The sequence below is a fragment of the Lepidochelys olivacea genome (assembly GCF_965140295.1).
Source record: "Lepidochelys olivacea isolate rLepOli2 genome assembly, chromosome: 18".
NCBI lineage: Eukaryota > Metazoa > Chordata > Testudines > Cheloniidae > Lepidochelys > Lepidochelys olivacea.
Window position 1 is genome coordinate 18,317,323 of NC_140428.1, and position 27,818 is coordinate 18,345,140.

Sequence of the window (27,818 nt, forward strand, 5' to 3'; positions counted from 1 at the left end):
GGACGTGTGTTAGTTAACCCAGGCTTTTGCATCACTTCCAGCACCAGACGAAGCTTGGCTGTGCATACAGATCAGAGCAACTGCTATAATGAACCAAAAAAGACTCCCGAATTCTCCCAGATTGCACCACTTCAATTGTGTAAGAGACTGAAGCGTGACTCACTATTTCCACATTCCATTTCGGCTAGGATATGCTTCTCTTTATACTCTCATTTCCCTGTTTCACGCAGGGGCCCTGTCTACACTACAAAAATCTGTAGCTGAGATTTTCAAAACCCTTCTGAAAATCAGGGTGCCTCAAGTTGGACTCCTAAAAATGGAGACCACCACAACAAGTAGCCACTCTTAAAAATCTTGGCCATATAGGATTGCACAGCCATGGTACAGAACTGTGGTAGCTGACACATTCCCAACACAAGTTGGTCATCTGGTAACAGTAACAACTTGTGTTTTTATGGGGTTCCTGGATTGTGCTACAACCTTTGGCCTTGCAGGGCACATGATTCAAGGGGATCTCTCAGGTGAGGCAGGACCATGTGCCTGAGTAAAGTTTGCCGGACTGGTCCCTTATACCAACCACACACTCTTACAAGGGTGTAATTAATGGCTTCATTCGCCCAATCCTCATAGCAAATTTATTACCTTTGTTTTATTTATTATTTGTTAAGGCTCTGCAATTATTATCGGTATTACTGTAGCTCTTGGATACCCAAATGAGGGCTCAGGGCTCTATTGTTCTTGGAGCTGAACAAATATCGAATGAAAAGACACTGCCTGCCCCAAAGAGATTGTGCTTGGCCCTGTACAAAACCCAAATTGGCTCTGCCCTGAAGAGTTTATAATCCAGGGCTGCATCAGCACTCGGATTATTTCCATAGAGTGTCCCCCTGGGGCAGCTCCACCAAGGGTAGCAATCGTGGGGAGGTGCTAATGCAGACAGGAATCCAGGTGACTGATTGCATTTTAAGCACGAACCCCGTGACATCGAAACCCTGTTCAGGACAGGTCTAGACAACACAGTGGCTAAAACACAGATGGCAGCAAATGCCTTGTCTGCCAAGGGACTGTCATTACTATGTGGTTATATGGAGCCTAGGACCTTGACCTGGTTAGCCTCTAGGTATTACTGCAATATAAGTGTTAAATAATAATCATAAACCAGCCTTTTCACCTTCACAGCCAGCCCTCGAGCTGAATTAGTGATAGTAACTGTGGAAAATGTTCATACTGAAGTCCTAGGGTGAAAATCCAGTCTCTACGGAAATCCACATCGAAACCTTCATTGACTTCAGTAGGGCCGGGACTTTGGCCCAAATCCCCAAAGGTACTTAGATACCTAACTCCCATTGATTCCAATGGGAATTAGGCACTTTTGAGGATTTGGGAACTTCATCCCTAGTGTAGAGATGGAATGGAGAAGATGGGACAAATGGGAAAGGAAGATAACTTAGTGGGCTTTGTTGCTGGCTTACTACCTAGTGGCGCATTGTGGGGAGCGCTCCTCTTCCTGTCCAGCGGTGTAGCCAGCCAATGCCTTGGAAACCCCAGTACTGGAGAAAAGGACACTGTCATATATATATAGAAAAATCTCCCCACTGTATTTTCCACTGCATGCATCCGCTGAAGTGAGCTGTAGCTCACGAAAGCTTTTGCTCAAATAAATTTGTTAGTCTCTAAGGTGCCACAAGTACTCCTTTTCTTTTTGTGTCATTCCAAAGACAATTCCATGCTATTGTTGCAATCTATTCTCCATGAGAAGTGTTCGCAAAAGCACGATGTAGATGCAGCACTGTGCAGGTCTCCTGACACCCTTCAACACTTTCATTCAGTCCAGAGCAAGACATCATGTACTATTATAGTTTATGAGTGCCATCACTTGGATTGATGTGATTGCCATTTAGTGCATGCCATTCATTTCCTCTTGTACAATCAAGCATTTTCCTTCCCTTTGTTCTTCAGTGTATTGTGTAGTTCATTCATCCCTAGTTATCATTGTGGGATTGTGTGCCATGGACTCAAGTGACTCAGAAATGTCTTAATGATCCCATGGATCTGAAAACAACTAGAGCCATTATATGCCTGGTGCATTTGCACAGCTCCCACGCGGATCAAGGCTATTTTTGATCTCTGCTGTGTTTTGCTTGTACCTTGTAAATTGCCTTGCTGTCTAACTTTGTTGCACTCTCTCCGGCTGCCCCTGTTGCATTCCCTGGGCCCGATAACTAAAGCAACACAAACACAGTGGAAGAGATAAGCAGGAAGTTACGGAAGCTCCAGGGAGAATCCAGCAGCACAAAAGCTCGTTAATGGGGCATGGAGCTCTTCACAGCTAGCTCCCTGGTTCAGAATAGCTCAGCTGAGCTGTGACAACCTGCAGGCTGCTTGGTGGCCTATGCCAAATATGCTGGTGGTACCAGTCCAATTGCTACTGGCCTGGAATTTATCACTCAGCTGGCTCCCTTCTTGGCGGTATAATAGGGAAGCTAAAGGCCACTGAGCATTCTCCCCTCTAGAGTCTGGTCCTTCAAGGGCAAGGTTGAAGCACATTAGCAGGGCACTGGGGGAAGCTGGCACTGGTGCCCATGCTGTCTGTACCTGTTCTGTGGTGATGGAGAGACCCTCCCTCTCCAGGGCTGTCAATCTTGCTTTTCTCTCTATTTGCTCAGGGTCTGAGCCAAAGACAATGTGAAAGACCCCAACTGACTCCCATAGGCTTGGATCAGGCCCTGAATTGTTTTGTATTAATTGTGAGTGGGATTTCCATTTCTGCAGAACCTGTGGTAAGACATTTAAGCTTCAAACACTCACCTCTTGATCCCGGGGCACACAGTATGAAACCAAAGAGCAGATGCAGGATTTGAGCAAGTCTTCATCTTATGAAGCCTCAATCAAAAGCCTTGAGAGATCACTCATGGGATACTTCCCTGGGGTTGATCGTACCAAGGTAGGTGAGAATGCCTGATGGAGGCTGCTTTTAGGGACTCGTGAAACACATGCTCATGCAAGGCGCAGCCAGGGAACCAGCAGCCTTGATTCTTTCTAATGGAAACCATGTACAAATGGCAGTATTTCCACCATGCTTTATGACACACAGACCCTGAATAGCATGGGCTTCAAACGCGCAGTGCTTCAATGGCTTGAACCTGAAGCAGTTGCCTGCACTGTGGGTTGACAGCGTAATGAGCAGTAAGCCACCCCGAAGCTAAAATTAGTTCAGCCCATTACAGAGCAGAGAGAGATTCCCAAATGGTTTAATTTGTGCCTCTCTGGGGCTTGCAAAGAGCCTCCTCATCTCCCTTTAACTCATCTTTTCGGCAACTGTCACTTGTGGACAGGAATGGCCCCGAGGTTCAGCGATATTTGCAGAGCAGGCAGCTGCTGACATGATTATGGCAAATCAGCAGGTTGGCCTCTCTCTTTCATTTCTAATGACGCTCACCTTGAAGCAGCAGCTCCACACCACGTGTCATTTCTCTAGAGCTGAATTTTAGGGGAGGATCTCTCACTCCCCTTAACGGCATGTGCACTCCTTAAGGAAGGGCGCTTTTGAAATTGCTCCATGAAGTCCTGCTATGTTTGGTTTGGGGATTGTCCAAAGCCCATTGAGGTCAGTGGGAGACCTTCCAGAGCCCATTGGGTCAGGCCCTATACGGCCTGCAGCCGTAGAGAAGCTGACTCTGCATGAATGCTTCATCTGCAAGAGCTTAACCTTTGAAAGTGACGTGCAGAATTGGGATTTCTTTGATTTTCCTTCCTCTGATTTTTCTGGGGTTAATGCTCCAAAGGCAGCATGGCCATTGATTGCTGCAGCGGGGCTGGGACACCCTGGAAGAGAACTGGAGAATCCATAGATGTAACCAGCATTAGCATAACTCCTCTTTCTCTGCAAGGGCTGTCACGTTCCCGAAGACATTGCGCGGGCTAGCTCGGAAAAGCTTTGTGGCCCCTCAGCAGTAAGTCAGGTCTTGCAGACTGAGCCAGGCTGCTCTGTGGTGGGGTCTGAGATGCTGCTGGGCTCAAATTCAACAGCTTGGGGTGTTATTTACTTGACAGCTTTTCCTTCAGTTGCACTGTAATTCAGAAGGCAGGTTTTGAACTGGTGCAGGTATCAGGCGGTTGCATTCCCATCTCATGCTAAGTCAGTTGAGCACGGCGCCCGCAGGCTGAAGCTCACCTCTGGGTAGAACTTTTCTAGTCAATCCCCTTAACATCATGTCTTGATCTAGAAAGCTTTTATCTTTTTGCAGTGGATTCTTTGTTCCCCCTGTCCCCACACCCGAGTGATAGATCTAGCAGTATCCCTTGATTTAGAACAGCAGCATCCATTTTTGCAGGCACTAATCGCCTAATGTAACCTTTAAACAGCTAACTAATCCTGCCAGCCAGGGAACTGGTTGTCTAAATGCTGCTCTTTGCACCCGCACTTAATTGCATCTATGAAAACAAAAGCGAGGCTGAGGTCCCTCATAAAGCCTAACAGCACAGTGATTTGTCACTGCGTTTGCTGCTGTTTGAATCTGCTTACAGCTTGATATGATGATTTGCACCCACTAGGGAATACACACTATGGCCCACATCCTGCAGTGAGCTCTATGTGGGCAGACCCCTTCCTCTACACAGAGCGCCGCTATCTGGGGCGGGGCTTCACTAGCGCACGGGGATCTGCGCCCGCAGAGCTCATGGCAGAATTGGGGCCCATGGCACAATCAGACTAGCAACAACCATGTTGGAAAGAGGTGTCCTGGCAGAGCCCTATCAGCTAGGTTTTGAACATGGTTGTCATCAGCAAACTAAGGGCCAGATCTAAGAAATCTGCAAGATTACACAAGATTTTAGGGCAGAAAATGGAGACGAACATATCCTGATGAAACAGCAGAGGGAAGTTAGGGAGGTAGAATATAATTACTCACTCCTGCAAAAAGGGCTGAGATCTTGGTTTTACAGCCACAAGACATTACCTCAAACCACCCAGAACCTTTTCATGCCACACTGGGGTGGGTGACCATATTTCCCAAAGAGAAACAGGACCCCCCGAGCCAGTTGCCTGAGTGCCCCTCTCCCCACACAAGACTGTTGCCCGTGGCTAGAACCCTGGGAAGGGGCCGTCAGGAGGCTGTGCCCCCGCTCCCCGGAATCCTGCTCCCCGCCCCCAAAAGCTGCAATGCTGCCTCCCCTCCCCAGCTCTGCCTCCCCCGCTGCAGGGAGGGGAGCCTGGCATCTCTGCTTGCCCCACACATGTTCCTCCACACTGCACCCCACTTTGACCAAAGTGGGTACTTGTCCTGTTTGCTCCGCCAACCGATCAAGTCAGCAAGAGCAAATGCCTCCTTTCGAAAAAAATGTTGGGATGGCAGGGACAGGGCGTAAAAAAGGGACTGTCCTGGGCCGTGTGGTCACCTTTCTGACCCAGTACTGACTCAGGGAGAATGACACCTACTGTCTAACCAACACCACTCTTTCCCACAGTGAAGTTAGCCTGGGCAACTCATTGCCACAAGATATTATGGAGATCACGAACTTAGCAGGGTTTAAAAAAGAACTGGACATTTATATGCCTAACAAGCGTACCCAGAGTTATAATGGCAAGAACAACAAAAAGAATATTGGAAGGACTATAAACCCTCAGACGTCAGAGCATAAGACAGACTCCAGCTATTGGGAGTTGGGAAGAAACCTTTCTCTGTGGGCAGGTTATTCCATAGCTGCCTAGTGCCAGGCTGGTTGCCAATCTTCTTCTGAAGCACCTGATGCTGGAGATGGTATATGGGACTGGATGGAGCCCCAGAGTAGCACAATTCCTATGCACCATTGTCAGAAGCACCTAGGTGTTCCTCAGAGGTCATGGACCTAGCCTCACAAAGGCTCTCTGGTGGGCTCCTGTCCCAGGGATGGAGGCAGGCAAGGAAGCAGAAAGAGTTGGGGAAAGGCTAACTATCATCTCTTTATTTACATCGCAATCAAATGCGCATGCAACACGTCACAGGATGTACTACAAGGTAACAGCCCTGCCCCACCTTCCTTCACCAGAAACTTTATTGTCTGTTCACTAGGAAAACTGCATTTCCCCAGAAAACTCCTAAAAATAATAATTAAAAAACCCCACACTCCAAAGGAGAACCAAATGAGTGAGAGCTGCAGGCCAGGATGTTATCTTCAGCCCGTCCCAACCAGCTTGTCCTCCATGGGAGAGAGAGGAAGGGATGGGGAGGGGACAGCCTCGGGAACGCATAGTCTGCTAACTGCAGTGGGAATAAAAATAGGGCATGGCCTCATGGCTAGGTGACCCTCCTTCCAGCCTTGGCTGCTGGTTGAAGAAAAGCAAAACCAGCATCTCCCTGTGTCCCAATGCCGCGGTGCTGACTCCAGGGACGGACCCTCTGGCTAACTGCACCAGCCCCCAATGGAGTCCTCTTGCCAAGAGCCCCCTCATGAACCTGCCTGGTCACTCAGATCAGACTGCATGCTGAGCAACTGGTCCTCTGAAAGGCAGCGTGCCGGCTGGCACCCCTCGCCAACCGCAATAACTAGACTTTGCCCTTCTGTAGCACAGTGCACCTGAGGGTCTGAAAAGTGGGTCACCAACATGAATGAACTGAAGGAGGGAGGGAGATATCTCCATTTTACGGAAGGGGAAACACAGAGGCACAGAGCTGTAGAGTGACTCACCCTGGCCCCACAGCGAGTCTCTGGCAAAGCAAGGAACAGATCTAAGATCCAGTGACTCATCACCTGCACATTTAGGCCCAGATCCTCAGGTGGGGTGTAAAATGGGCCCAACTCCCCTGAAGTCAGTGGAGCAGCAGCCACATACACCGGCTGAGGTTCAGGTTCTTATCTTCCAAATTACCCCACACAGACACTGAAGTGAGGGTTCTGGACAGAGTCACCAGCGAAGGCAGGTGTTTGTCTAGTGTGTGGCAGGAGATATCACTAAAGCACTGCCTAGCTGTGCATCACTGTCCCACAGTCCTAGGCAGAGAAAAGAGACTGACTGGCTGTGGGCGATAAGCCATAGGGAAAGCAAGAATTTCAGGGCTGCAGAGAATGGGCATGTCCCATGCAATGGTCCGGCTCAGGGTATCCAATTTCCTGGTCATCTTCTCTGATCTCCCATATAGGTTCCAAGCAGGAGAGAACAAGGACACCCACCCACCTGTCCCAGAACCTAGGATTCCTAGGGGAGCTCCTCCCAGTCTTCTCACAAGAAATAACCAAGGGGAAAGACTTAAGCCCTGGCTTCCATTCGCCCTAAAGGAAGCAACTTTAGCTGCAGTGAGAGGAGAGTCTTGGATTCTCTTTCCCTCTCAGCGGAGAGGATATAAGGCCCCTTTCCCCTGTTTCAGAGGCTCTCAGCTCAAGGGTCATGAACAGGTGTCAGGGGACCACAATCCCTCTGCTAGATGGGAGAGGGGGTCCCAGCAAGATGGGAGAGATGTCCGGGGGGCGGTCCTGGGATAGAAAAGGTTGAGAACAGCTACCCTCATCTCATCATCAGAATCAGTCTCATTGGGGCCTCGCCCAGTCAGAGCCTGCAGCTTCAATCATTTGGTAATTTCCCCACCCCTCCCCACTGCTAGTTATAAATAACTCATCCCTGACCCTCCGGGTTGGAAATGAATCTCTGCCCTCTTCTACACGTTAATGAAAGATCCCTGATCACCACTGGCTGACTCCGGCTCCACACAACGCCCTTTCCTCCGGGTCACTCTTCGGTTCCGGTGAAATTTGGCGTAGCAACGTAGCCCTGCATGGAAGACACAGATGAGGAGTGTGAGATGGTCCAACTGCTCTGGGGAGTAATCTGGGTGTGCGTGCATAGACACACACACACACACGGAATTGTACTGGAGTCTGCGTGTGTGCTGGTGAATAGAGCTTTCAAGGAATTAGGCCGGTCCTCATCTTACAGTAGGGGAAGTGGAGGCAATCTCAGCAGTGAGCACGTGACTCATGGCGACACACAGGCTCAATGGCAGAACCCACCACAATGGGGACTGTCCCATGAACACAACGTTGGGTGAGCCATTTGGACCAGAATGGCAGAGAAGTCCCATCCCCTGCATTGGGCCTCGTAGGGCTTATTGTTTTCTTGTCTCTATTTAGCTCACTGATCAAAGGCTACGTCTGCTTGTTTATAGCTGAGATTTCATTGGTGCTGACAGAGCGTTTCACGGGTTCTTCAGAAATTCCATAGAGCGCACTGACAACAGTAAGGAAAATCCGTAGGACGTTTTGCTTGGTCTCCCCCGATTACTTCCTATTACTGTCTAAGTGATCGCTCCACTGGGAAATGAGGGTTAACGTGTGGCTGTAATAGCAGCAATGGTCGGGGAGCTCCCCTCGCTACTTTATCGCTCTTAAACTTCACGAGAGGAGGCAGAGGCTTCTGACAGCAGTGACTGGGGCCCGATCCAGAGCCCACGGAAGTCCATAGGAGTCTTTCCATTGACTTCTGTGGGTTTTGGATCAAGTCCTAAAGTGTAGGGAATATGTGATGCTGGTTGAGGTAGCCTTTGGTGAAGAATATCTGTATACTGGGAAAGCAGCCTCTGTTTTAAGAAGATACCAATGAACAGCCTTCCTAATAAGGGTTTCAGAGTAACAGCCGTGTTAGTCTGTATTCGCAAAAAGAAAAGCAGTACTTGTGGCACCTTAGAGACTAACCAATTTATTTGAGCATGAGCTTTCATGAGCTACAGCTCAGGGTGTTTCACTCTGGGAATTTGCCCAAGTAATTCAGCTGTGGCTGGGACATGGCACATTTGTCTTTTGGTGCCTCTTCTTAGTTAGCCTCTTGTCAATCAGAAACATGCTTTACAAACTAGGAAAGTATTGTGACAAAGTTCCTCCTCTGCCGTGGTGGGTCCTGGGCTTTTGGGTGGATTTGCTCGCCTCAGAGGTTCACGGCAGCCCTCAGTTTGGCCGCTTCTGCTAGAGGCTCAAATCTGCCGTCCACTCAGCTAACCTCGTCACTGGCCAGCATGGGGGAAATGGAGAACAATCCCTGCAGTCTCTGGGTCCCACCTAGTGGCTCGGGAACAGGCCAGATCCCTTTCCAAATTAGACCTTCCCTTCTGGCGTTTCTCACAGACCAGGTCAACTCCTCCTGTGTCCGATCAGGAGTTGGGGGGAACCCGGGGCCACCCTCTACACCAGGTTCCAGCCCAGGGCCCTATGGATAGCAGCTGTCTACAATGTCCCCTGTATCAGCTGTGTGACAGCTGGGCTACTTCCCCATGGTCTTCACCCAGCACCTTCTTTATCCTCACTGCAGGATCTTTCTCCTGAAGCCTGATCACGCTTGTACTCCTCAGTCCTCCAGCAGCATACCTTCTCACTCCCTGTGTGCCCCCTCACAAACTGATGGGAGGTTCTTTTTAAACCAGGTGTCCTGATGAGCCTGCCTGCCATAATTGATTCTAGTAAGTTCTTAATTGGCTCCAGGTATCTTAATTAGCTTGCCTGTCTTAATTGGTTCTAGTAGGTTTCTGATTGCTCTAGGGCAGCTCCTGCTCTGGTCACTCAGGGAACAGAAAACTATTGATCTAGTGGCCAGTATATTTGCCTTCGACTGGACTCCTGTACCCCACTGGTCTGGGTCTGTCACAGTAATTACAATGTTGGGCCAGCTGGTGCAAATCCAGGTAGCTCCACTGAAGACAATGAGGTACGCTAACTTAGGGGCTGGCCCTTGGTATTGCTGGAAGGTGCTGCGTGGACAGCCCTGGGAACAAGAGCCCTCTTTTGCTCCACAGAGCAGGGACAGCACAGGTTGGGCAGTGAAATCTTCCCCTAGAGAGAGACCTTTTCAGGGGTGAGAGGGGACTTCAGTCTCCCTGGCTTCTGCAACGAGACAGCCAACAAAATTGCCTTTGAGTGATGGATTTTATGATGTGGGCAGTTGTCCACTGGGAACTAGACTGATGTCACAGGTCACTGAACAGATGGCACTTGTATTTGGATACCACTGCTCTGAGCTGCATTCAGGCCTGTCTACCAAGAGGGGAAAGATTCTGCATTTCATTACCAATGCCCCCAGGCCATTCAGTTCCCCCATAAGAAAAACACATATGATCACTTTAGATAAGCTATTACCAGCTGGAGAGTGAGTTTGTGTGTGTATGGGGGTGGGGGGGTGAGAAAACCTGGATTTGTGCTGGAAATGGCCCACCTTGATTATCATGCACATTGTAGGGAGAATGGTCACTTTGGATAAGCTATTACCAGCAGGAGAGTGAGTTTGTGTGTGTGGTTTTTGGAGGGGGGTGAGAGAACCTGGATTTGTGCAGGAAATGGCCCACCTTGATTATCATACACATTGTGAAGAGAGTGGTCACTTTGGATGGGCTATTACCAGCAGGAGAGTGAGTTTGGGGGGGGGGGGAGGGGGCAGAGGGTGAGAAAACCTGGATTTGTGCTGGAAATGGCCCAACTTGATGATCACTTTAGATAAGCTATTACCAGCAGGACAGTGGGGTGGGAGGAAGTATTGTTTCATGGTCTCTGTGTGTATATAATGTCTTCTGCAGTTTCCACGGTATGCATCCGACGAAGTGAGCTGTAGCTCACAAAAGCTCATGCTCAAATAAATTGGTTAGTCTCTAAGGTGCCACAAGTCCTCCTTTTCTTTTTGCGAATACAGACTAACACGGCTGTTACTCTGAAACCTGACATATGATCAGAGCTTCGCTCAACTCCAAATTTATCCTACCACCGTATCTCATGGGATATCGACATACTTGTCATTAACTTAACCAGCCTAAACATGAAACAGGGCCTGGGGCAGCCCCACTGGGATTTCCATAGAAGCATGCTCCTGAGGCCAATTTAGAGCAGCATCATGTTTGAATAAGGTCCTTGGTCTAGAATATCCTGCTACCATGTACACCTCTGAGAAAAATCTACCTAGAAAGTATATAGCACGGTGCATCTTCAAAGCCCCTTACAGACATTAATGGATTATTGCTAACACTCCTCCGCCGAGACTGGAATGGAGGGATTAATTTCCCTACTTTGCAGGTAAGGAAATAGAGAGATTAAATGACTTGACCATGGACATGTAGTAAATTAATGGCAGAGACAAGATTAGAGCTCAGGGGTCCCGGCTCTCAAACTGCTAGACCCCACTTCCCCGCTATAATCTCTGTAGCCAGCCACTGAACCAGCGATAAACAGAAAACAAGGACTTGGGGGGTCTCCCACCAGTGATGAGCTGAACTCACCTTGAGTGCACATGCAGTCGTCGTAACATTTGTTGTTAAGGCCTCGATTGTGCGGTTTGCAGAGGTGCTCACGCAAGTCACAGCAGGATCCTGCCAACACAGTGAGCGAGCCATCAAGAGATGGTCAAAAGGAGAGAGAATGCTGTTGAATTATCTCCCCACCTGCACCCGCCTTGAGCAGGAATTCCTCCAGGACACAGTGCATTGTCTGAAAATGGATGTTCACAGCAGACTCCACACTCACCTTGCCACACCACCCATTTCTCAAAATTAGAATAAATTAGAGGGGGATGTCACCCCTCCCTCCCCCGACCCCAGCCACAGAATCCAGGGCTGGATTCCAAACACTCCAGAGTCTGCAACCAACTCTGCAATGAATGAAATTTGTTTTTATGAGGCTCGTGCTCACCTGGAAGGCAGTCAAGGTGATGGTCACATGGCTCTCCTTCAGCTGCCATGGTTTCATTTCCACTGTTGGGGCTCTTACTACGGTGTTTCTCTAGGGAGAAGAGCAAATAACTGATGGAATTCAATGGGGCTGTACCTTTTCCAGCAGCCTGAACCTTCCTGCCAAATGGGGTGGTTAAGGAGCAGCATTTCTCTAGTAGGTGCTAAGCTACTTTGACCTTCTCCCATGTTCCTTCTCACTAGTCCAAATGACCAGCACCCGCACTGCTCACGGGGAACAGAAGGCCTTTGAAAGCTTCTGAGATCAGCACTCCTTCCTAGAGGTAGGCCCAGAACCAAACCATCCCTAGATCCAAACAGCCTCAAACTTGAGAGATGTTCTGATCTGGATCCAAACTTCTACAGTTCAAGTCTCATCTCTGCTCCTCACAGGCTTTGCTGCTTATTGAAATCTCCCTTGGCCTGAACCTAACCCAAACCACATCTTCTGGACCAGCTCAGGGCAAATTGCTCCAGAACATGAAATACAAGCGGATAGAGGGAGGGTTTAGTAGGAGTCAAAAGAATCAGCCCCAGCTAATGGAGATAGTTATAAAAACAATATTTTCAATGGCTAGATTAATGGATTAGCTCTTGAAAAATGATCACAGATTCCTTAGCCATTGACACTAACACTGTTCTCTTTCCAGCTGAACCTGACAATATCAGATAAATCACTTGATACAGCAGAGATGTAGTTCGTTCAGTATGGAGACTCGAACAGATTAGAGCACAATGTGTGTCAGATAATAAAATAAAAGGAAGAAGTTGGCAAATCTATGCCTTATGCCCTCAAAATGCCCTTCGTGGTAGACAAAGGATTCAGTACGTTTTGCATGGCAATAGAGAAATGGAACTTTATAAAGCTAATCCTCATCTTGACAAGCACGCCCTGTGGGTACAGCCATAGCAGGGGTGTGTTAGGTATAATCAGCTGCAAAATCTAACTGATGCAATAAGACCACTTAAGCTTTTTGTCTGTCTCTCCTACTCCCCAGCCCCCCATGTCTGTCCTTCCGTTTCCTGGATAGCTGGGAACCCCAAGCCTGAGAGGGATGTTGGAGGGTACACGTAGCAATAGTAGGTCCCATGGAAGTTGGATACCTTTTTTCTTGGCAGATGGCCACATTTCTGGCTTGAGGTCTTCATAATCTGTCCAGTCAAACAGAGCCATATCCAGGGTGGGCATCACGTCCCCATCTTGCCTGACACGGACCTGCAGGTGACAAGAAGCAAAGCAGTAAATAGTATGCCCTTCTGTAGGGCCCCGCAGGCAAATTTCAGCATGTACTTTAAGGACACTAACCCCCCAGAAGTGGGGATTTTTACCCCCATTTCGCAGATTGTTCAGCATTGGCCTCACTCTGTTCCCAGTGAAGCCAAGGATTAAACTCCTGGCGACCTCAACAGGAGTAGTTAGGTCAATGCTGCGTGTTTCTGAAAATCCTACCCTGTGGCTCTAGAGCAAGTCAGTGACAGAGCCCAGGGCAAGAATTCCTGAGTTCCTGGCTTCTAGGCCTATCCTGGGTCCACTGGGACATGCTGTCTCTCAAAGTGAGCTCTTGTTCTATGCCAGGGCGCTTTTGGGAAGCTGAGTGGCTAGCAGGGGTGAGGAGAGATGTCTCAATCAAGGGAGGAGATCTTCCTGAGTGAGGAGGTGCTCTGGTGTCTCCGAGGAAAGGAGCTGCACTTTTTAGGAGAGCTTTTGTGTCAGACAATACACCTGGAAAGTAGATGCCTGAAAGGGGCAGGAGGGAACTGTAGCTCATGGGGAAGTCTTGGGGTCTCACACTGGTTGGGGAGAGGGTGTTTTTCAGTAGAGAGCTGATCATTGTGAGGGAGATGGGGGCACCAAGCAGCTACCTGTCTCCTCTCCCAGGATCCTGCTGGCTCCAGATGGGGATAGCAAGGCACCATCAGCCTCTATACCACCACCAAGCATGACTTAGGGGAGCTCAGCACCTAACTCCCTTAGGTTGCTTTGAAAATTCCAGCCAGTTGCAGTGGTGGAGAGTCCAGTGCATTTAACAGGTGCACCTTTACCTGGGGCCGAAGGGACGTGGGTGGAAGAGCTGGTGGTTCCTCAGTAGAAACTGCTGTCTCCAGCATGGTGAAGGGGAGCACTGTGGGAGCCAGACCCGTGAATTCCTCCACCTGGAGGTTTTGAAACTGCCCCTCGAAGTTTTCAGGCTTCTTATACAATGAGCTTGGCTCAGGGTCAGGGCCTTTGCCTACAGAAGGTGACAAGGACAATGACATCATCTTCCTCATCCTTTTCCTTGCTAGGGGCCACAGAATTTCCCCTGGGGATAGTTACACCACAACACCACCTGCAGCCTTTGAATCTGGATACAGACATCAGATGCGCTTGGACCTTAAGGTCTGTGGGGTGGGAAAAGCAGTTCAAATCCGTCTCACTCCAAATCTATCTCTCCCAGGAGAAGTTCAGAAGGGGCTGACACAGACTATTATTTATTAATTATTATTATTAATAATCTGTGTTGTGGAAGTGCCAAGGAGGCCCAGCAGCCGAGGGTGCTTGGTGCTGTGCAAACAGAACAAAATAACCTTTGCCCTGAAGAGCTTATCTGGGAATTCCATAGAAAGAAACAGGGCATGGCCACTGATTTAAAACTATATTATGAGATTCAGCCAATGCCAACTGTGGTCAATAGGAGTAGAATAAGGCTGAGTGCTTTTGAGTAGTCCACCCTTCATTAGTAAGCTGTAATAGTTGAATTTAAATCAGTTTGAAAGCAATATAGCACCAGAAAGCACTGTGTGCACACACTTATTTCGGTTTGAGAGGAGTTTATATTGGTTCCGTGTAAATCTGTTCCAAACTGACTGTTTAAGATAAACTGGCATAAGACTGTCCACACAGCCCTTTGTACAAGTTTAATTAAATCAGTTTAAATTTACACCTTAAGTTAAATTTATGTCTACACAGGAAGATAGCAACTGTCCGAGAAAAATACTGCCTGAAACCAGCTACTGTGTTCTGTGTTCTCCCACCTAGACCTTGTGTGAAGCAGTCAGTCCCATAAGAAAGCAACCAAGGGCTCTTTCTTTTAGGGAGGGCAGAAAGAGATTGAGGTGAGCCCAGGGAAATATCAGAGGCCAAATTCTCAGTTGGTGTAAATTGGCATAGCTGCAATAGCTCTAACAGAGCGATGCTGATTTACAGCAGCTGAGGAACTGGCCCGTGGAATCGTGCATATACACAGCTTGAACTGAGAGGCAAAGCAGCCCCCTTGTTACTTTAAAGTGACTTTTTAATTCTGTTAGTGTAATTTTGCACCTGCAAAATTTATGTTTCACACAACTTTGCTAAATTGGCTTGACTGAAAATCGTGAGAATTCAAGTTTTGATGCTAAATAAATAAATAAAAATAATGTGGATGAAAATTGCTTTATGCATGTATGGATGGATGGATGGATTTTCAATTCTGGTAAAGTTCCAAGGTCAAGATTGGAGGTTTTGAACATTGCTGAGATGTGTTTGTAAACCGGACTAGTTGAGGAAAAGCAACAACAATAAAACCCCCAAACAAGGCCAAAACATCACAACCCCCATGAAATGTCAGGGTTTCCTTCCCTCCCAAAATCAGATCATTTTTACAAAACAGCAATGAACTGTTACAACCTGAGATTTCAACGTTTTCACATTTTCTTGTGCATATTTTGTACATATGCCCATGCACCGGATCACACCAGCCAAGCACACTGCTCCAAGACACCCTCCCATGCCCCTGTACACCTCTACACACACACACTGCCCATTCCCAATCACCCTCCTCCCTCACCCCCACAACCCTGATGCACTCCCCCCCACACTGCCCCTCCCCAGCCACCTTCCCCCGCACACACACCCTGACCCTCCCCGCACACACACTGCCCTTCGCTCCCACATTTCCCCTCCCCAGCCACCTTCCCCCTACACACCGCCCCTTCCCCACACACACTGCCCCTCCAAAGCCACCTTCCCCACACACACACACTGCCCCTCCCCAGCCACTTTCCCCCGCACACACACCCTGACCCTCCCTGCACACACACTGCCCTTCGCTCCCACATTTCCCCTCCCCAGCCACCTTCTCCCCACACACCGCCCCTTCCCCACACACACACTGCCCCCTCCCCAGCCACCTTCCCCCCCACACACACTGCCCCTCCCCAGCCACCTTCCCCCCCACACACACCCTGACCCTCCCTGCACACACACTGCCCTTCGCTCCCACATTTCCCCTCCCCAGCCACCTTCCCCCCACACACCGCCCCTTCCCCACACACACCGCCCCTCCCCAGCCACCTTCCCCCGCACACACACCCTGACCCTCCCCGCACACACACTGCCCTTCGCTCCCACATTTCCCCTCCCCAGCCACCTTCCCCCTACACACCGCTCCTTCCCCACACACACTGCCCCTCCAAAGCCACCTTCCCCCCCACACACACTGCCCCTCCCCAGCCACCTTCCCCCGCACACACACCCTGACCCTCCCCGCACACACACTGCCCTTCGCTCCCACATTTCCCCTCCCCAGCCACCTTCCCCACACACCGCCCCTTCTCCACACACACTGCCCCTCCAAAGCCACCTTCCCCCCACACACACACTGCCCCTCCCCAGCCACACACACACACACACTTTGCCCTCTGAAGCAGCCAGGAGACCCAGGTCCCTTTGGGGTCTTCTACCTCGGTGTTGTTTCAGCCTCTCCCTGCGGCTGTGCCGCCGGTGTTCCCGGTTTTGCTTCTTCCCCCTCTCCGACCCAGGGGACTGGTTCTCCCTCTCAGGATATGGGAACTCAAAGCCCAGAAACACGTCCTTCTGCTGCTTCAGGGCAGCAGGCCGTTGGACTGCTCCCTGGTCCTCTCCTGCTGGAGTCCCACTTGCCAGCCTGAGGGCCTCCTCTCCAGACACCTGCCCTCTGGAAGGCATGCCATGGGCCCTGTCCTTCTTGGCTCCACCAGGCCTGCGGTGGTGCCCTGCTTGGGGCTGATGCTGCCACAGCTCCTGGTTTTGCAGGTTGTTGTTATTCTCTGGGATGTTTTTGTCCTGGGTGCCAGGGTCCAAGGAGCCCACTGGGCAGATATCAGAGAGAACCAGGACACAGAAGAAAAAGAAAGGGGACAAGGAGCAGGAGGAAGATGCCATAATCCTGGGCGCCTTGCTGCACCTGAGATAAACATATAATCAACATCAAGTTCATCAAAGAATCCAGGCCTTATAGAGCCCACAAAACCCCCTTCTATCTTCCCCGCTCCCACACCAGGATTGAGATCAGCCCTTTAAACACAGCACACTCACTGGACCCACAGCTGCACTCCAGCCTTGGGGGATTGTATTTTTATCCCTTAATAGCACCACTCTGGATGTTCTTGTTAGCCTTATAAAAGTCTCATCCTGGTCTGAACCCTGCTAGGCTCTTGGCCTCCATGTTATCATGTGGCAATGAGTTCCACAGGCCAACCGTGCAGTATGCAAAAAAAAAGAAAAAAAAGAGCATCTCTCCTTTTATCTGTTTGAAATCTTCTGCCTTTCAGTTTAATTGAATATGGCTTTAATCTGAGGCTCTCAACATGATTTACAAAGACTGCCAAGTGTTGTGATCCCCTTTCGAGGAACAGGGAGAGACACCAAGAAATTAAGTGCTTTGGCCGACATCACAAACTGGCAGAGCTGGGAACAGAATCCAGGTGCTCTGACGCTCACTCCTGCCCTCTTCCCTCTATGTCACACTGCTGACTTAAGAGGGTGAGCAGCAGAAGGAGGGTGCCCGGAAGGCAGTATCATCACATGCTGAACTTACTCACCCCTTCAATGTCTTCTCCTGGCAAAGAGAATGCAATCCTTGCAGCTCCTGCATTTCACAAAATCTTGCATCAAGGAAAATAGCCAAAGGAAAGACATTGTCCGATCAACGAGCCTGTTACGTGGGAAAACGCTGGCTCTGCAGTTGCTCTGTGCTACAGAGAGTCTCCTGTTCAGGGAATGCTGACTTAACATGAATAAGGAGTGAGTTTGAGAACCAACAAGTACAGGGGACATTCCAGGCTAGAGCCCTGGGCCTGCTCCTCAGATGGCATAAATGGGCAGTTTCTTTGATTTCAGTCAAACTGAGCATCGGCCCAACATTCCAAAACCAAACCTCACCAGATAGGAAGAGCCCTGACCTCTGGGGGAAGTTGGAGTCCAGAACCCACATTGGCAGTTTAGCCTCACCTCTCATCACTTGGGACATCAGGGTTCAATGACAATAACATGCAGGCAGGAGTGCAGCAAAGGAGGAGGGTTCTTGAGACTGGATGCACATGGAGCGTAGCGGGGAGGCCAGGACTGCAGCAGTATGGAGTGGGAGGAAGGCCAAGATTCGGGACTGAATGAGAACACAGCATGTGTCCAGTTTTGGGCGCCACACTACAAGAAGGATGTGGAAAAACTGGAAAGAGTCTAGTGGAGGGCAACAAAAATGAGTGGGGGCTGGAGCACATGACTTATGAGTAGAGGCTGAGGGAACTGGGATTAGTTAGTCTGCAGAAGAGAAGAATGAGGGGGGATTTGATAGGTGCTTTCAACTACCTGAAAGGGGGTTCCAAAGAAGATGAATCTAGGCTGTTCTCAGTGGTAGCAGAACAAGGAGTAATGGTCTCAAGTTGCAGTGGGGGAGGTTTAGGTTGGATATTAGGAAAAACTTTTTCACTAGGAGGGTGGTGAAGCACTGGAATGGGTTCCCTAGGGAGGTGGTGGAATCTCCTTCCTTAGAGGTTTTTAAGGTCAGGCTTGACAAAGCCCTGGCTGGGTTGATTTAGTTGGGGATTGGTCCTGCTTTGAGCAGGGGGTTGGACTAGATGACCTTCTGGGGTCCCTTCCAACCCTGAGATTCTATGATTCTAAGAGGCTCAAGGCGGGCAATGAATGAGTCCCTCCTCCTTGGTTACCTCATCCTATTCCAGCCTTGGTCACAGCAGCACGTGCAAGGCCTGCAGGGGAGGAGAGGTTCCAGTTTCATGTGCAAATGAAGGTCATTAATCAATGGTGATGCCTCCCTTTGATTTCTGACTAGCCCCCCACCCTTCTCTTTTACCTCCTGCCATCTGAGGAGCTAGAGATGTGATCCTGGCTCCTACGGGCAATGGTGGGGCTTTTGGCCAGTACCAAGGACAGTACCAGCTGTCGTGCATTCTGGGCCTCCTCATGGCTGGCTTGCTTGAGATGAAGATGTCAAGATGAACAGAACGGGAAGCAGCCGGTGGCCTTGTAGGGCAGGCGATGGGCCTGGGGCAGGGCAGCTCCAGAGGTGCTACCAGGAGCCCAGCATGCGCTGCCCTAGGGATGCTAAAGAAAAGCAGGGTCTGAGTAAACCCTGGAAGTGTTCCATTGAAGGGTAGCCAGGCAGCAAACAAATGCTTCCAGTCATCTGTTGGACTGACAAGGATGGGAGGGCTGTCTCGTGTGCAGTATAGGGAATTGGGACTGGGACTCTGGGCTGCTGTTCTTGGGTTCTGTTCCCTACTCTGCCACTCTGTGGCCTTGGGCAAGTCACTTCACCGCTCCTTGCCTCAGTCTCCGCATCTGTGAAATGGGGCTACTGTGTCACTGGCATTGGGAGGCTTATTAAGTCAGTAAAGCCATTTGAGATCTTTAGAAGGAATGGCGAGGGCAAAGGAATATTATTTACTTCTCTTTGTATTCAGATTGTATGCAGATTTTCTGCAACTGATGTGCTCATAAGAAGGAATTCTTCAGTCCCCTAGTGAAAGCCCTGTTTATTCATTCCACAGCAAGCTTGGCCACAACCTTCCTGCAGTTACTCCACGTGGGTCTTTAGAGCATGGAAGGAGGCAACCCCTTCCATACTTTCCCACTGCCATCGGGAAAAACCCCCCTCCCCTGGAAGTTCAGGCCCAAGCAATGTTCATGTAGACAGAACCCATGCCTTTATTTAGGGCTGCTAATGACCAAGGAAAGCCGCTTGTCTACGAATTGCTTTGCGAGGCACTGGAATATCTTATTTGCCAACAGAGTCATGCTACAAAATCGCATTTCATTTTGGCTCATGCAAAATCTAGAGTTACAACTTGGAATCCATTTAGCAAAGCATCTGCAGTTCCTACTCCAAGGCCAGTGAAACAATAAATATTGTTGAGCAAAAACAGTATCTCTCTGTCCAGAACAATTTCATCGTTTTTTTAAATTAGAGCAAACCAGCTGGGTCTTGGCAACTCTGAATTCTGAGGACTGGGAACAGTGTCTCACCTTCTCATCCACAGGAGAAATGGGAGGATGCCAAGCGGAAGGAACAGCAGGTGTCAAGAGTGGATTAAACAGGCTGCTCTAGCGTGGGCCGCACATCACAATCACTAGTGCAGCCACGAGGCCTTTGCTTTTCACATGAACATTACCCCAGCCATGCGCTCTTCTGGGGACCTGGTGACAAAGAATCAGATGCAGAAAACCCCTGCAGGGCTAAATGCTGTTGTGAACTTCACTGCAGCTCTTCACCAACTGGGAAAGTGAAGCGCACAGACCCTGGACCTAGCAGCTTCCCTGAGGGCACGATACAGTTTGGAATCTTGCAGGGGCCAGAGTGATACCTCCACTCTGCACTAGGTCTGTGGGCATGGGGAAGAGGGCACAGGTTTGCAATAATAATGCAGTTAATAAATACGTTATATTATACAGCACCTGTCATCAGACGAGCTAAGAAGTGTTTATGCTGCTTTCCTGCCTGCATGGCTCTAAGGACAAACACATAAATTCTAGCAGCCCCGAGTTAATGGAACTGCTGCTCCATTAAAGGGCAACTCCTACCATGCCCCTTGTCAACATGGGACTCCTCCATACAGTGCATCCTCTTCTGCCTTACCCAGTCCTATGCCCAGATCCGGATGCTACCTCTACTTCCCATCTACCTGGGCCCAATCCTCTTTTCCTGCATAGTCTGCAAGTTCTCCCTTCCCATCTGCAGTATCCCTTGCTTTACACAGACAAACCCATTAGTTTTGGACACCGGTCTGCATCTTCTCCAGCCTCCCGCTGCTGCTCTTCCCATCAGCAGCCAGTCTGGCTCCTGATCCTCCTCCCTCCAAACCAAGCTCCAGCATAGCCTCTCACCAAGTCCCTTGCGCTGTCAGAGACATAGCAGCCAGCATCAGTCTGACACCTCCACTCCACTCTCCTCATAACAGGATAAATTCTGCATTGACCTCAGTAGGTTCACATGGTGGGTTAAGTCAGAGCGGAATTTGGCCCTGCAAGGAGATGCCTTCACGCACCTGCTCTGAAACAAAGTTGTACATAGTGTAGACACAAAAGTTCACCTCCTTCCTGGGATCTGGCTTAATCAACAAAGGTTATAAAGTTTCCCCAGGCTTGGCTGCTCCCAGGGTTCCTCCTTCAGTGCTGCTTGGCCCACACCCTAGATCCTCTTTCCTCTAGAGAGTCACCCCTGCCTCCTCTATATCCAGGCAGGGTAATGAGTCGCCTCCCTCAGTGAATCAGCAGGACCCACTTAACATTCCCTGCAGGATCAACACCCGCTAACAGAGTGAAGGGTCTCAAGCAAATACTACCAAGCCTGTTAATGGTCCTAAAACTATGCTCAGTGCAGACAGGGGATTATTAATGGGCTACAGAGCCTTCCACTTCTAGGTCACCAGTTTGAATCCAACTTGGGTTAGTAGTGGCTGTTCAGTAGCTGATATAAAATATGAGTTTTTTGGGGCTCAGACCAGTTCTGAGTGGGCAGGGATCTGTAGCACAAAAACCACCCATGTAATTGGCACTAATGCGCTCTGTCATTTGTAGTCACGACAGAGAGAAACCAGGGAATTATAGTGCCTCTGAAATGCAGCCATCTCCTGCCCCTAACTTAAAGGTGGTTCCTCGCGGATAAAGCAAAGACATCAGACCAATGCCAAATTCATTCAAATATCTAACAATTCCCTCCTCACCCCTGCCGCCTCCCACTCCATATCTGGAAGATGTGGGGTGGGGGGGAAGGGAAGCAGGAGCTCTGAGCCCATGAACAAAGAATGTTGGGACTCTTGCTGGACAGACAGCAGAGAGGAAACCAGCTTGTGTGCTCCAGGGCTGAATCAAAATGGATTGAACAGAAACTCTGGGCCAGATTTATCCCTGGCTTTAAGGAATTTAATTCGCTGTGGGAGTGCTACAGGGCACAGCTCTCACTGCGCTCCAGATAGAGGAACATAAGCTGCAGGGACAGACAAATGTACATGTCTCCCGCATCATCTGTGCGTGTTGCCTGCGTGCCTGGCAGGCGTGATGGACAATGAATCCCAACTCCCCGTGCCAGGGCTCACTGTAAAGAAGGATCCAGGGGGTGACGGATGGTCTGTGAAGGGCCCGGAGGAGAATAGAATGGGTAAGCTCTGGTCTGCGCGAGCAGACATACAGTGTGTGGGCTGGAGTTAGGAGGATGGCATTGTGCAGATAAATGAGGTTTCTCTTCCCTGCTGGGGCTCTCTCCATGTGGTTTTCTATTTCTGCAGGCAAGTGCAGGGAACTTCATATGCAGTCCGGGGAGAGATCCACATGTTTCTCTCCCCTTCACCAGCATCCCCAACTTATATGCACTCATCTCAAACACCCCTCTCCCCGATATAGGAAATGCCCCTTGCCTCGTCCCTGGCTTGGAGCATTTCTTGCATATTCCTGTTACCGATTTTGTAAAGAGCTTTCTGTCTGGACAGCTTCTGTACCAGCGCTGACAGCCCAGGCATCCTCTTTCAGACCTAGTTCGCGTAAACAAAGAAGCACAAACCTCCTGCACACGTCACTCTGTTCCTTTCAGGATCCACTTTAAAACGGCCCTCCTCCTTTTCCAAACAGTCCATGAACTTGCTTCATTTCCTCACTCCCCACCCTGCTCCCCCTTCATTTGTCCACCCCTGGGCTCCTCCTTGTCCCTGGTCACCAAATTTGGTGAAAGAGCCTTCTTCTCTGCAGCTCCTGCTAATCTTTCTTTCTCACTCTGTCATTATTTAACCCGGTGTGGCATTTTACAGTTACTGCAAAAGCTGTTACACAGAAGAAAGTCCCAGGGCCAAATTTAGCAATGCCCAAAACACTCACAGCTCCCCTTGGGTTCATGGGAAATTTAGTTCATTTGTATGAGGGCTGAGTTTGGCCCATATTGTGATTGTGGAAGGGTTGTGAATCTGACACAGAACCAAATGGGCTTTGGGAAAATACATGCCTGTCCCATTTCACAGCCCCCTGCCTCATACTCAGTAACACCTAAAAATACACACACACACACTCACTACGCAGCCTCTTGCTGAGCCTAGATGGCAGAGATGGTCTCTCCCTGCTGCCTGGCCCACAGCAGCTAATGTAAATGCTTTGCATTGCCATGGCCCCTTTCATCGAAGGATCTCAGAGTGCTTTACGGACCTTAGCTGCACAATGCACTTGAGAGGCAGCTCCTTAAGATTACCCCTGTTTTATTAATGGGTGGAGAGAGGGACAGAGGGGTAAGACCCACATTTTCAAAAGTGCCACCTAATTCTGGGTATCCCCCTTTTTGCATGCTCAACTCAAGGCACCTTAAAGGGGCCTGATTCTCCACTGTCCTGCACCTTGGGTCGTCATGAAACCTCATGCAAAGTGAGTGTATAATACTACCATTCCAAACGGGCAGGGTTTTATGTCCACATCGTGTTCACTTTGCACTGGCAGGAATGACTGCACAAGCTGCAACCCAGGGCAAATCAGGTCTCTAGGGTTTTGCGCACCCACAGCTCCCACTGGGGTTGTGATGGCCTCATGGTGTCTCAAGTGGAGCACTGAAAATCAGTGACCACTGGAAAACGTTGGCATTGGTGGCTTGCCACAGCAGGTCAGTGGTAGAGCTGGGATGCCCTCCTGAGACCTGATGAGAGATGCAGTGTCACACATCTAAAGTTACTCAAGAAATCCCATCTTCAGCAGCTCACATACTGTAGGAGGTTTAAATTTATATGTTTGCCATCAGGTCACCACTAGCCTCCAGGGTTTTACACTTTGGCTCTGAGCGGTGCTGGAGATGGGCCTTGCCTTCCTATTACCTTGAGCCTCAATCCTGCAACCCGTACCCTTGGGAATAACTCTTACTTATGTGAGTAACCCTACTGATGTCAGTAGAACTATGGCACTCACAGGAATCAAAAGGGTTGCAGGACTGAGCCTCCAATGTCCTAGAAGGTAGAATAGACAGATAGGACATGGTACGGAAATGGAAGAGGGGCACCTGGATGAATATACAGTGCCCTCTGCTCTGCTTTCCCCCGGGACTTCACAAAACAGCTGACACAGCCATCATTGGTGAGAGACATGTGACCTGCTATCAAACAGGGTCTCCTCTTCCCAATAATGAGATTAAAATGGCAATGAGTTAGAGATTAGCATCCAAGATATAGTCACTTGCTGTCACCACGGCACTGAAGAATCTCTAATTTCATGCACAAAGCAGAGTGACAAATGGGGGACGATCAATAGGAAAGCACACCACGCACGCCACTGAAAAGCATTCAGCCAACTGATAAAAAACACCCAGTGGAGTTACACCAGGGGGGATTTGACCCAATATGCTTGATCATTTCAGGGGGTGGATTTGTCTCCATGTATCAGCTCATTTAGAGCAAGATATTGACCTTATTCCTTGGGTGATAAGTGTTGATTTTTTAAATCAGATTTCACAAGAGAAATGCACAGGTTTATAAAAGGGAAATGTAATGAAAATACAAACCAATTTCCATCCAAACTCTATGCTGATGGAAGACTTCAGGTATGAATTGGATGAATGTCACATAAATTCTATATGATGAATTACCAGCTGTAATAAGCCAATAGCTTATGCCAAAATCATTTAATTCAGAATCACAGTCCCACTTTCACCAGCAGAAGAAGATTAGAGGACAATCAGGGAGCAATTGAGAGAGGTGTGTGCCTGTGTTTCTCTGTGAATAAAGTAGCTTAACCCCCCCCCCCCCCCAGGAAAAAAGAAGCTTTCCATCTTGGTAACTTTTCACAATGGAGCAAATGCAAGCTGAGGAGAGGTCTAGGATCAATGGGACAGTGTGGTTACTCTTAGGTGCAAAGGGAGCTGGATAACTGAATGGAGGAAAACAAAGGGTGGAAAGCAAAAACAAGCAAACTCAGGAAGACAACGTGAATGGAGTACCAGGATCTTAAAGTGACTCAGAGCCTCTAAGTGATTAAGATTTAAAATAGCCGGGAAACAGCAACTGTGTCTGATTCTCAGCATGAATGGGGAGGAGGGCAAGCAGATGATTAATCGTAAGGACTGACCCCAGTAGTCATGGCCCAATCAGTTAGCTAGACAGACCTAATCCGGGGGATGCTTTATAAATATTTCAGGTTCTTGAGTCCCACCACCTTCTTGCCCTGCAGTAAGGCACATAACTGGCATCTGTTGTGCAGATGATAGTTACTGTATCATGCTGACTCGGAGGAACCCGCCACAGCAGAAATAACGAACCCTGTTGGCAAGGGGCCTGGGTGTGAAATAAGCAATGAAATAACTAATAAACCCCGGTGAGCGACCAGACTCAGAACAGACCAGGCCTGAGGTGCCTTTGAATGGATGAAGCTGCATTCCATCCACAGCTTTTGCACCAGCCACAAATCCGGGGGGGAATCAGGCACAGGGAGGTTGAACAGCAAATCAAACAATGCACTAATGAGAGGAATCATGTAATCGCAATGAAAGCTGAAGGCTGCCTGGCTGCCTCCCCCGAGCTTAGCCATCTCTGGCTAAAAGTGACTTTAGACTGGCACCAACCAAAAACATGAGATCAGCAGCGTGAGCCCCCCCCTTCCTCCCAGTCCGGGAGATTCTAAGCAGGAACATGATGTAAAGGGGTCACCTCTCCCCCCGCCCTCCCCCTTCCCAAGTATCAGCAGCTGTAACTGAAATCAGCAAAGGCTACCTGGACCAAAGCAGAGAGTGGCATGGGGGAGCGGGATCCCGAGCAGCCCAGGTGTGTGGGGGGGATGGGGAGCCCCCTCCAGAGGGGCTGTGAATGCGGGGCGCTGAACCCCAGAGGGGGAAGGGATCGGGGTCGGGGCAGCCTCGGGAAGTTGAGGGGTTTATGCCGCGGCTCAGTCATTCACTCCCAGCCGGGGAGGGAGGGATGGGCAGGAAAGGTGTGTGGGTGAGGGGCAGGAAAGGTGTGTGGGTGAGGGGCGGGGGGGGGCCTCCAAAGGACGAGAGAATCTGCCCATTCCCTGCCCCCGCCCCAGAGAAGAGGACTGAGCCCAGCTACAAGGTCAGGGGTGCAGGGAGGGAGAGATCCGCTGCCTACCTGTCTGCAGCTCCTCGGCTCTGGAGTCAGCTGGAAGGGCAGGGAGCAGCCGATCTGCCTGGCTCGGGGGGCTGTCCACACTCGAGAAGAGGAGGAGACAGGGGAGGGCGAGGCGAGCGGCAGTGGGGGAATGTGCAGAGCCGGCAGAGGAGCTGGGAAGCCCCGGGGAGGGAGGGGGGGGGGCGCAGTCCGGAAAGGGGGGCGGGGTAGGGGGATCAGGTGGAGCTGCTAGCAATAGAGCTGGGGTGGGGTGCGGAGATACACAAGGGCTGGCGTTGCAATAGGAGGCAAGGGAGAGTGCGCGTTCCCGAGCCCCGGCGCGCCCCCGCGGGGCTGCTCCCCCAGCTGGTGGTCCCCAGAGAGAGAAGGAGACAAAGGCAAGGAGACAAAGGCAGGAGGGAGCCCCCCGGGGGGAGAAGTTGATGCCAGGCCTGCGAGAAGGAGAAGGGAAGTCCCCCAGGCTCAGGAGCCAGGTGGGACTGGGGGGGGCTGCACAGCTCCACGCCTCACCTGCCTGCAGCCGCTGCCGGCCCGGGGCTCTGCTCCCGCCCCCGTTCACACCCGCAGCGCGTCCTAGTGGACTGGGGCCGCCTCCGGATTCACGGTGCAGCGAGCCGCAAGACACAATGAGATCAAGGCTCTGCTCAGCTGGGGGAGCGTCTGTCCCGCGCCCGCGAGCCCCGGCTCGGTCCCCAAAGAGATTAGTCTCCATTGCTGCCAAATGGGATGGAACAAATAGGGGGAGGGGGGAGTCGTTAGGCTGTTTGATGATCCCCCCCCCACACACATCATACTAGGCTGTAAAAGTGGGGGAAATCCCCCCCACGAGCTCCTGATTTGAAGACATCTGTGTTGGCAGGGAGAAGAGAAGAGAAAGTCACCCCCTTCTTCCACCCTGGTCTCTACAAAGCCAGGACACACCTGGGGTTTCACTTCCCCCTCACTGCTTCTGGCACAGACATTGTTTTAATTCCCAGGAGGTGGTTGATGGTTCAGATGGTCTCCCCCACATCCTTTCCCTCCTTCCTTTGCTTCACACTCTCTGTTTCTGGCAGATCCACGGACTTTTGGGGGCGATCACAGGGGCTCTGTGGAGCTAATGTAAACCCTGGTCCTGCCCTCCTCCTTCATAAATATTCCTTACTCAGGGAAGTAATCCTGCTGACTGCTTTGGAACTACTCACGGGAGTTAAGGCGTCTGGGCAAACGAAAGTACCCCTGGGTTGTGTGGCAACCCTAATTTGCCATGGCCTCACTGGTTTTGTGATTCAGATCTGAGCCATAATGTTCAGCGCACAGCTGGATTTTGCATTCATTCATTTCAAAGGGCTCAGTTCTGATCCTGTTAAAACCAAGCGATGTTTTGCTATTGGCCTCGCTAGGAGCAGGACTGGGCCCAGAAGATGTGCACTGGGAGGGCTGAAGCTTGGCATGCAGAATGTGAAACTGGTACTGCAGAGGCCTGTTGCAAAAGACTCTAGATTTCACCAGAGCCTTGTCCCCCAATCCACAGATTTTAAAATGGCAAACGGAAAAGTCCCACTAGATCTAGAAGGTTTCAGAGTAGCAGCCGTGTTAGTCTGTATTCGCAAAAAGAAAAGGAGGACTTGTGGCACCTTAGAGACTAACCAATTTATTTGAGCATAAGCTTTCCTGAGCTACAGCTCACTTCATTGGATGCATCCAATGAAGTGAGCTGTAGCTCAGGAAAGCTTATGCTCAGATAAATTGGTTAGTCTCTAAGGTGCCACAAGTCCTCCTTTTCTTTTTTAGATCTAGAAGCTTTCCTCCTCAGCTCCCGCGCCATCAGCG

General features: G+C 50.0%; 1 protein-coding gene across 7 annotated transcripts; it reads right to left on the reverse strand.

The window, feature by feature from the left end:
- Window positions 1-5,921: 5,921 nt before the first annotated feature.
- Window positions 5,922-26,660, reverse strand: DRAXIN (dorsal inhibitory axon guidance protein). 7 transcript variants are annotated; one of them, XM_084651437.1, is made up of 9 exons: window positions 26,517-26,660; window positions 19,933-20,103; window positions 17,490-17,552; window positions 16,371-16,852; window positions 13,713-13,900; window positions 12,774-12,885; window positions 11,632-11,721; window positions 11,223-11,312; window positions 5,922-7,744 (listed from the first exon to the last, which is right to left on the reverse strand). In XM_084651437.1, exons 2-9 carry the CDS (start codon window positions 19,938-19,940, stop codon window positions 7,632-7,634), a joined length of 1,146 nt encoding a protein of 381 aa, XP_084507563.1. In that variant the 5' UTR covers window positions 19,941-20,103; window positions 26,517-26,660; the 3' UTR covers window positions 5,922-7,631. The 7 variants fall into 7 exon arrangements, with proteins under 7 accessions (XP_084507563.1, XP_084507562.1, XP_084507564.1 ...); XM_084651436.1 differs by lacking the exon at window positions 26,517-26,660 and adding an exon at window positions 26,007-26,163; XM_084651438.1 differs by lacking the exon at window positions 26,517-26,660 and adding an exon at window positions 26,007-26,163 and having other exon boundaries at window positions 17,490-17,656.
- Between the last annotated feature and the right edge of the window lie 1,158 nt (window positions 26,661-27,818).